Raw genomic sequence first — 9852 nt, 5'->3', positions numbered from 1 at the left:
CAGTGCTTCACAACCCTCTCTGTAAAGAAGTTCTTCCTGTTATCTAACCTAGATGTGTGGAGCAAGTTATTTCTCAGGCTCTGCACAGGTTTTTAGTTGTCTTTGCTAACACAAACTGGGAGGAAGGCTGAAGAGGCAGGAACAGCTGAGGTGCAGGGCAAACCCGCTTTGCTGGAGCATGAGCACATCTTATAGGATTTAATTTGGCTATTTAGGGAAATAGAAGCAACTCATGGAAGTTGAGGGAGTCAGAGACGACAGCCAGAGAAAGCAGCGCTCTGTTACCAGAGCCACTGCAGGGGCGCGCAGGAGCCTTCTGCGGTGTGCGATCCTCGTTCAGGAGGTCTTAGTCCCGTGCGCGCTCTGTCCCCAGGCCTGCCCAGGGATCACCCGGAAAGTTACCATTCCTTCATGTGGAATAACTTCTTCAAGCACGTCGACATCTCGGCGGAGAACGTTCACATCTTGGATGGAAATGCCTCTGATCTACAGGCAGAGTGTGACGCGTTTGAGGAGAAAATCAAAGCAGCGGGAGGAATTGAGCTCTTTGTTGGAGGTGAGCCCCTGAAGGAAGCAGTGCCTTTCCCCACCAGCTATCGCATTTCCTGCCAGGAGAATTCACTGTCAGCGCAGTTCAGTGGGTTTGCAGTGAGGCACCCCCTACTCCATCACCTAGGGCACGCGTCTGTGCTGGCAGCCTTGTTTTCCAGCGTCCTGCTCCCCCAGTTCTACGGATTTTGATCCACTAAGTGAATTGTTCCGGAAACCGTTAGCAGGAGAAGCAGGCAGGGCTAGAACTGTACCAAATACCATTGCCAGGGCTAACGGGGAACTGCTAGGAGTAGTCTGAGTCCTCTGGGCCAACAGGAGCTCAATGCATGCATGTCCCATCCGCTGCCTTCAGACTCTGCCCTCTGCTTTTCTGTCGTCCCAGCAAGCTTAGGGAAGAGTCTCTGCTGGCTTCAGAGGAGGCTTTTGCTATCATTCTGACCAGAAGCAAATTTCAGCTTGAGCAGAAAAATTGCAGGTGTTTTTCTTAGATCTGCATCTATTCCTGGAGCACTGAGTGTCCAACGGGAGTGCTGCTGGCTCTGCTTCTGCAGTAACCGTTACTCCACTGAGCACCTTCTCACACGGTCTCTCTTTCAGGTATTGGCCCAGACGGTCACATCGCCTTCAACGAGCCTGGATCAAGTTTGGTATCCAGGACACGAGTGAAGACCTTGGCTATGGACACAATCTTGGCGAACGCCAGGTTCTTTGATGGCGACCTCTCCAAAGTGCCCACGATGGCTTTGACAGTGGGAGTAGGCACTGTCATGGACGCCAGAGAGGTTAGGAGACAAGCAGGGCCTCTTGAGCTGCGCTCCTGGAGCAGTCCTGGAGCACCATTGATCCCTGCTGGCCTCGGGCAGCTGATGCTGCTCTGGCCACAGGCAGCTGAATCCTGGTCCTCCTGTTCCCCTGCGTCCTGCGGCAGCACAGAAAGGCTCTGCTCTGTCTCCTCGTTTTGCTCTACTCACACTTAGTTTGTGTACCCCTGCAGCACAGCTGTGGTCCGCAGAGGGCTGGAAGGGTTTGGGAGGATGTTTTTGGTTAAGAATCTCATCTGGGGAGATGAACATGAGAATGGCTGGTTGACCTGATCTTACACCAGCAGATCACGAAAGCCATATGGGGTGGCTTCTGATTGAGTCTGAACCTTGATTTATACTTGTTAAGTCTCACTGTGTGGGTGCCCAGCACCTCAAAGGATCCGAATCATCACAGTGACCCACCAGGCTGTGATTTAGCTGACAAGTCCAGTGCAGCCAGAGCAAACAGAACCGTGAGAGGGTGAAGTGTCCCTGGGGAGGGTGGCAGATGTTGTCCCGTTGGGGGCCAGGCAGCTCTCCCAGTTCGGCAGGGTGCGGGTGTGATCCTGACTGCCACCCTCTGTGTCTCGGAGCGCAGGTGATGATTCTGATCACAGGAGCCCACAAAGCCTTCGCTTTGTACAAAGCCATCGAGGAAGGTGTCAACCACATGTGGACAGTATCTGCTTTCCAGCAACACCCCAACACGGTGTTCGTGTGCGATGAGGACGCCACGCTGGAACTCAAAGTTAAGACAGTGAAATACTTCAAAGGTGAGTGTCTGACCAGGCCAAGCAGCTGCTCTGCTTCATTTTTAAGTGGCGCAAGCCACGCTTTGCATTAGATGCTTCTGTTGATGATCAACTCCTGGAGGAAGTGTACAGCGATAATGACAGGGCAGAGGTGTGGGTATGGGAGCAAAGGAACAAGGGCTCCAGTAACGTCTGATTTCATTAGCATCCAGTGAGTGAGGTTTTGCTCTGTTACGTCTGCTGAAGTCATCTTTTCCCTTGCTGCGTTAGGTTTGATGATGGTTCACAACAAGCTGGTGGAGCCCTTATACAGCATGAAGGAGACGGGAGCAGAAAGGAGCCACTCTAAGAAGCCGTACAGCGACTGACTGGCTGCTCAGAGCAAGGCTGAGCCAGCTGTTCTGTGGAAAGCCAGCTGCCACAAAGGGGAACTGCTGCAGAACCCCTCTCCTCTGTGTTCTTAAATTAGCAAAATGATTACGTGCTTGATTCTCTCCATTAAAAAGACAGATGCAGCACATGTCTTAATTAGCCAAACGAGGATGGGATCCAGAATAGGGTGTTCCATCAACTTCCGCCGATAGCTTATTCTCTGAAGGTAAAGTCGGTGGAGGGCCAGTTGTTTAATCTCTGAAGCAACTGTAATGACGTGGGCTGAAGGCCCCAAAACTTACACGTGATGATACGTGGAAGTACAATGCTGCAGGAATCAGAATGGGCACCACTTCGGGGTGTGTTCCTGCAGGCAGGGTAAGCACCTTGTAAGAGTGTCCTGTGGAGGGGGAGTGACACACATGACAGTCACTTAAAAGGGGAACTGAGTTCGTTTAGCCTAGAGAGGGGAAGGCATCAGCGTGACCTTCACAGCTCCAAGGAAGGCAGCAGGAAGGGGAAGCCAGGCTCTCCCAAGAAGAGACACAGGGCTTGAGTTGAGGCAAGATGCTCGGCTGGGATCTGTGGAAAACACCCACCGCTGAGTGCAGTGAAGCAGTGGGCGGGTTGCTCAGAGAGGTTGTGGAGTCTCTGTCCTTAAGGGGTTGTCAAGTCCTGACTGGATAAAGCCCTGGCTCAGCCCCTCTTAGAGCCAGCTGTTGGGCTTGAGACCATCTCGGTGGAAGGGAGGTGACAGCAGTCAGTCAGCGCTGTACTGGTAACCCAGCCCCAGTCATGCAGGTAACGGTTTGTTTACACATCTGTGTGATTTTATTTGTTGTCACACCGGAAGCCTCACACGTTCTGTTTCGGGGTATCATCTTCTATGCCCCAGCGCAGGAGGGTAGATTTGTTCAGATGAAGCACAAATGACGCAGACTAAGCTGAAATGACTCCTCTGTGCTCAGCACTGTTCCATGTGCCAGCGCAGAGCCCGAAGCAGCGAGTTCTCTCCCTCTTTCCCATGTGTTACACTGCCAGAGAGCCCTCGGGGAGAGGCTCTGCTTCCCCCGCCTCAGCCCACGTCCGTGACTGAAGCCCTGCACAGGTCAACAGCCTGTGCTGGGCCAGACCCCCCCAACTCTGAAACTCCTGGGCTTCGTGAGGGGCAAGACAAACATTTGGTAAGCTGTTCATCTGCCGTGTAACTTCCTACAGTAAACGGCTGAATTTTTTTCTGAAGGGTCACACTGACTGTATCTGGTGCTCAATGGTGGTGAAACAGGCTGAACAGGGTGTGTAAAACCACCTTGGAACAGAACACCACAACCTCCAAAGCATGGGCCAGCGCTGTTCCTTTGCACAAGCTTTCTCTGTCACCCCCAACCAAAGCTGCATTGAGAGCAGGTGGCAGAGGCAGCTTCTGCTGCTCCTTGTCCAGGGAGCGCTGGCAGGTTTCCGCCCAGCCCCTGCTGCGGCTCTGTCCTGCCAGGCAGCAGCCCTTTCAGACAAAATCCATGCGGATCTTTAGAGGCAAGGCCACAGTTCTCCACCTGAACTGCTCAATGGCTGCGAATGCTCGAACACCCGTTCTGTGCATGCACAGAAATGGAGCGAGGCGAAAAAGAAACTGAGGAGGAAACTCTGCGCCGTGTTACTGGCACTGCAGCTGCCGGCACTGCAGCTGCCGGCCCTGCTCCGTCCATGAGCACAGGTTCTGGTTTTAGCTGTCCCATGGTTGTCCTACCTGCTGGGGCCTGTCCTCCTCCGCCTGACTGCAGAACAGGGGTGCTCCAGCCCGGGGGTCCCCGAGTGCCCAGAATCCATGGACACGAAGCTCCTGGAAGCAGAGGTAGTTCACTGCCACACCTTGACACTTCACCGTAGCACTCGTGTGCTGCTGTCGCTGGCAGACGCCCCGGCCACAGCTCTTCATCCCAACACAGCCTCTGGTGTCCACACCCTGCCCTCAGCCCACCTCTGTCCTGGCAGAAGGGCCCTGCCCAGCCCTCTGCAGGTTTAACCGATCCAACACCACTGCTCTCCTCTATCCGGGCAGGAAGGCAGGGTTTAGGCACGTACATCTCCTCGTCACCAACGGTCCCTGCCTGCCCACACATGCAGCGTAGCAGGAATAAAGCCCCTTCGGAAAACAGGTGACTTTTGGGCTCGGCATCAACCAGGGAAAAGGGGGGCTCCGGGTGTGAGGGCGTTTTGCCCACAACCTCCAAACTTCCATCAGTAGAAACATCCCACAGCAGCTTCGCCCAAGCTCCGGTCTGTGCCGTTTTACAGCCACCCGCGTGGCAGACAAGCACCCAGAGCTGCCCCCGCACCGACCTGCACTGCCGAGTGCGGGCCCTGATGAACACAACCAGGGAGACAACTGCCTTTACCATCTTAAAGTGAATTTAGTGCCTGTGAAAGGTGCAGGAAATACAATTTGAACCACACACAATGTAAACTCGCCCTTCTCGCTGTCCTATGGTCTAAACCACAACAAGATCCACCCTCACCCCCTCCCATCTTCGTAATCGCTGTCAGTTCCAGCACAGACGTCCATCCTCCGAAAGGGCCGCAGTCAGCGCTCAGCTTGGCCAGACAGCCCAGTATTGATTCAGTTACTGCTGGTCAAAGCTGAGCGAGAGGTGTTCACCTTGCGTTTCTTGCTGCTCTCAAGCTACCTGTCCTGACCCTGCCATCTGTTTTGAACTCAGCACACGCAGTTTTTTATTCCAAAATAATTTTTAGGCCATTCTGCAACTCCCAAAAAATCAGTGGTTTCCTCCAGTAATTACTTCCACGCTCACAAAACTACCTACTGGGCTTTTAGGGGAAACAATTTGGTTTTTTAAAACATTTGAGGTGCAAGAACTGGGGAAATAAGGGATCTCATCCAGAAGCAAAAGTTTCAACAAATCAAATTTCCTGTATGAAGAGTTAGTAAAAAATAAATTACTTCATCATCTGAGAAGACAAGGTAATTTTTAGTATCTTGAAGAATTCAAGTTAATCTCAACTAATCTCCACAAAAATGTGTTTCAGTATCCCTCACGTGTCACCCTCCCTGGCCACATGCTCGGTTCATGGCCTGAGCACTCATGGCTGTTGAAACAGAGTGGCCACGTGGGCAAATACCACAGCAGCGCTGAGATGGGTCACAAACCCAGTCACGTTTCTGGACGTGGCTGTTGGTCGTTTTCTGCCTGAGCATTCGGTAATGCAAAGAGCCAGCAAGAAGGGGGCGAGGGATGATCAACCTTGCCGTCACTAGAGAGCATCAGTGATAGAGCAATGAGCTGCTGCTCAGAGAACGGGGCAGGAAATCCTACAGAAGCAACAGGCTGTTGCTGGATACAGAAGTTTTCTGTATCGTATCAGAAAACTCTCCCTGCGCAAGCAGCATCCCAGGACAGCTCCCGGAGGAGCACAGCAGCTGGGCTAAACCACCCTGAACCCACAGCCGGCACAAGCCACCGTCCTCAAAAGGTCACTCTCCCTGAAGGAAACCCCCAAATAATGCTCTGATTTGGGGCTTCGGTTCTGTTTGATTGCTTCTGGAAAAGGGGCACATCTTAGGATCTATTTTTCCAGTAACCTTCCAACTTGGCACTGGTTATACCTGTCTCTAGCACTTCTGATTATTCGGGCCTTCCCTGGTGATCCCGACCGCAGCATGGGTGAAATGGTCTCCTCTGGTTTTGGCAGCAGCCCCTGCAGGGTGAGCGTCCTGCGGTGCAGGGCAGTTACCATCCCCCTATCACCTAACAGAGTGAAAAGCAAACAAGCTTGACAGAGAAATGGAAAGCATCTGTCTCTGGTTTGTTCAGCTCTTGTTGCTAGAGAAAGCTCCTAGTCTTCATCGTCAGCTTCCTGGAGCTCGCCGTCAATATCTGTGGCTTGAAACAATCTGCAAGACAATAATTTACATCAGGATGTAAAAAAAGTACAGAACAAATATACCAGTCTGTGACCGAAAATACAAACGCAGCACCTTTCGCCATGTTCGTCAGCACCCTGAGCCACTCACACCACAGTCCACCAAAAGAAGCGACTCTCCGCTTCCGCAGCACGTGACAGCACAAGCCGTTACAGCACCTTGCAAACACAGTGTCTCAAGAAAGCCCTGAAAACATTAATGACCCAAACCGGATCAGAAGTGGCCCAGCACGCTGCCGGTCCTTCTGCAGCGTGAGATCAGCATCCTGCTCCCCACAGCTTACAGTCAGATCGGGAATACGGAGCTGGGCAAACCGCTATAACGTACACCGGGCGGGAATGAGAGGGAAGAAAATGGGTTTTTTAATAAGAGGTGAGCTTAGTCAAGATAGGTGGAGGTTAAGCTGAACTAAAAGAAAAAAGAGCACCAGAAGAAAAATCAAAAGCAAAACAGGGTAGAAAGTGAAAAATGACTGTTGGAGAGGAGGGAGTGCTGACACAGGGCCAAGGGCAAGAGCAAAATCCACCCTGTCGGCCACACCCATGACAGCAGAACCAACAGCGCAGGTGGTTTGGCTTTTGTCTCTGTCACGATGGGCCCACAGCCCAGTGGGACACCCCCGCCCAGCGACCTCCCCGACCCGCGTGAAGTGCCCCTTCGCTCTTGGTCATCCTAACGGGGATGATGTAAGGCAAGCCTGCAGCTTTTTGGAAGCACCTTTCGTATCCCAAACCTTGCGTGGCCCCAGAGCGCCTGCAAGGGCCCCTTCCCCTGCAGGCTGTCTCAGCAGCGGCAGCGAGGGAAGCGTCCGGAACAGGCCCTGAAGACTTCCCCATCATTTTAAAACAGAAGCTCTTAAAAAGCAAACCCATATCCGGAATCACCCTGATTGTTCTGTTGCTGGTCCTCCTAAGGGTAAATACTTGAGCGAAGAAACTGTGTCTTAACCTGTACAGCTACAAATGTCAAGGCAAGAATAATCCGGGGAAGACTGAGCAGAAGACTCCTCGGTAGGGCCGAGCCCCCGCACACACGCACCTGTTGAAGCAGCGGGAGGCCGGGTCGTTGAAGTGGTTGTACGGGTGCCACTTCGACAGGGTGCCCATACACAGCCAGCAGAAATACTTCCCGCAGCCCGTGCACGTCATCTTGTTACAGCCGTCAAGTTTCTGAGGGGAAGGAAATAAGAAATAGCAGAAGTGTTCCCGGGCCACTCTCCAGGAAACAGTCCGCGCCAACCAGCGCAGACCTGCTGCTGCGGTCCTGACACTGCTCTCTTCCCACCGGTCGAAAGGACAAGGAGCTAGAACGGGAAGCAGGCTGTACTACCCATCGCTCTGGAAAGGGGTGTCCCTGTGAAGGGAAGTGGTGTAAACCAGCCGCAGCCTGCAACACTCGGACAACAAAGGGATCCATACGGGTCCACGCGGATCCATCGTCTCCTGGATCTTCTCCGGAGAGGAGCCGGAGCAGTACCAGTTGCTGTGTTTACTGAAGTCCCCGAGCTCCCCGAACATCACCTCCTTTTCCATGGAGCACACGGGAATGGGAAGTTCTCTTACCAGTTCCTAGAAGTTTACCTCCCCTGGTGAACCTGGAGGCTACAACCCTCTGTTCCTGCCCAAATTCAGAGCTGACTCATTTCTGTCTCTGTTAAGGGATGCTCTGCCCCCTCGGCCCTTCCCCTCCGTGCTCACCTCTATGGGAGTCCCACAGCACGGACAGGACTTGGAGTTCTTCTCCAGCCACTCCTTACTCCCCATCTCCTCAAGCGCTTTCTCAATCACTCGTTTGCCGTAGCGTTGTTCTAAAAATACTTTAGTTGCCTCATCTGCTTCTAAATAATCGTTTTGCAAATCAATTAGTTTCACTGGGGAATAAAACAAAACAAAAAACCCCAAATCAAAACAGGTTTGGTAATAGATTAGATAAAGAAGAACAGTTAAGAACAGCATGGAGTATTCTCAGAGGACACCAACGTTGTTAATTAAAAAGCAAGTAAAACATTAGAATGCATAAGAGAAAGAATATTAAAACTCCTCTACCTCAAAATTCAGTATTTTTACACTGTTTCATTATAAAAGAGACGAGGCAATGAATACAAAAAGACCCCTGGAAATTAAAACCCTGTAAAATAAACTGAAAAATGGAAATATTTGTTCTGAACACACTTGTAATGAAACTTTGTCACATGATTCTGAGGCCAAACAGAGGAGCGTCCACCGGTTTCCACTATTGACTCTGACAACCAAAAATAGTGGAAAGGGAAAAAAAAAGCACAAATAAAACTATTCTTCCTCTGCTGTGGCCTCTCAGTCTTTGGCCATCAGCAGTTTAGGGACCTCCTGAGCTGCGGAGTGTTGTCAAAGGAATAGTTAACTGCCAGCAACAGCCCTACTCCAAATGCATCGGCCTCATCTTTCAGAACGTGGGCACTGATGAGCTTCCTTCCCTAATTTCTGACCCTCAGGCTTCTCCACGCGGGACGCAATGGTCTGAGATGAGCTGACTCACCCGCGGTGATTTTGCAGGGGGAGACCCCGTGGTACGTCATCTTACAGAGAGTGCAGAAGGCGTAGTTGCAGCAGGAGCATATGCCCATGGTGCAGCCCGGCTCCTGCATGACGGGCGTCTGGCAGCCGGGGCGCGGGCAGTACACCACGTCCGCCATCAGGTCCAGGCTGGACTGCAGGAGCAGGCGGTCGTAACGTGCAAAGAGCTCCTCCCCAACCAACTCTTTAACCTAAGCGGAGGGCAAAGAGAGGTGGAACGCGTCTGCAATTCTTATTTCAGCAAAAAACAGTGAGTCAATGAAAAAGCACCCCCAGCTGGGATGAACCTGCTCTGTATTCCTAACAGGTCATGACCACACTCCTAGAAACGCTGTTGTAATTAATCAAATTCAACGCACGGCGTCAAACGTGATGGGACGTTACTTCAGGCTTGACCAAAGCCAGCACTAACCCAGTGGTCAGAACGAATGCCCTGTGATCCAGCTCTAACTCCTGACGCCTCTGGGGGCTCCCAGCATGGAAAAGCACCGTCCCCAGATGGGCTTGTGGTGCTCAGCGTGAGCAGCCCCAGCTCACCACCGGCGAGGAGCAGCAGGGAGCTGGACTCTGCCCGTGCACTGCCGTTACCTGGCTGGGTGTAGCGACAGAGGAGCACTTGGGCTCAGGGCAGTTGAGGCAGCGGACTTGGCCGTCCCGGATCTGTATCTCGAAGTAGTCCTTGAGGCACGCTCTGCAGTACACGTGGCTGCACTCGGAGAAGTACATACAGTCACTGCCCAGCTTCTCGCAGAAGCAGATATTGCACAGGTACATCTTGCTGTTAAAGCACTTCCTCCGCTGCGCCTGATCAAAGTCCAGGATCTCCCTGATCAGGCTCGACAGCGAGTCCACATCCTGCACAGCTCTGGCATCCAGGAGTT

At 52.4% G+C, this 9852-nt stretch overlaps 2 protein-coding genes across 2 annotated transcripts in view; one reads left to right on the top strand and one right to left on the bottom strand.

Annotated features, from left to right (window-relative positions):
* Window positions 1-373: 373 nt before the first annotated feature.
* LOC104493795 (glucosamine-6-phosphate isomerase 1) lies at window positions 374-2475 on the top strand (the record flags this gene model as incomplete). The annotated part of the gene is made up of 4 exons (XM_010136532.1): window positions 374-556; window positions 1150-1334; window positions 1954-2128; window positions 2378-2475. Coding segments are annotated over 4 exons (641 nt in total), but the record flags the coding sequence as incomplete, so codon positions are not given.
* A 3856-nt stretch (window positions 2476-6331) lies between these two features.
* The window catches only part of RNF14 (ring finger protein 14), a 5300-nt gene continuing 1779 nt past the window's right edge, over window positions 6332-9852 (bottom strand). Inside the window, exons 4-8 of the mRNA XM_010136531.1 lie at window positions 9560-9852; window positions 8934-9162; window positions 8117-8289; window positions 7458-7588; window positions 6332-6389 (exon numbers count right to left, since the gene is read on the bottom strand). The exon at window positions 9560-9852 is cut by the window's right edge and continues 17 nt beyond it. Coding sequence (XP_010134833.1) covers window positions 6332-6389; window positions 7458-7588; window positions 8117-8289; window positions 8934-9162; window positions 9560-9852 — 884 coding nt within the window. The remainder of the gene's footprint in view (window positions 6390-7457; window positions 7589-8116; window positions 8290-8933; window positions 9163-9559) is intronic.

Source organism: Buceros rhinoceros, unplaced genomic scaffold, assembly GCF_000710305.1.
Source record: "Buceros rhinoceros silvestris isolate BGI_N320 unplaced genomic scaffold, ASM71030v1 scaffold31815, whole genome shotgun sequence".
Classification (NCBI taxonomy): Eukaryota; Metazoa; Chordata; class Aves; order Bucerotiformes; family Bucerotidae; genus Buceros; species Buceros rhinoceros.
The sequence above is the reverse complement of the archived record's forward strand: the minus strand, read 5'-3'. Positions and strand labels throughout refer to the sequence as shown.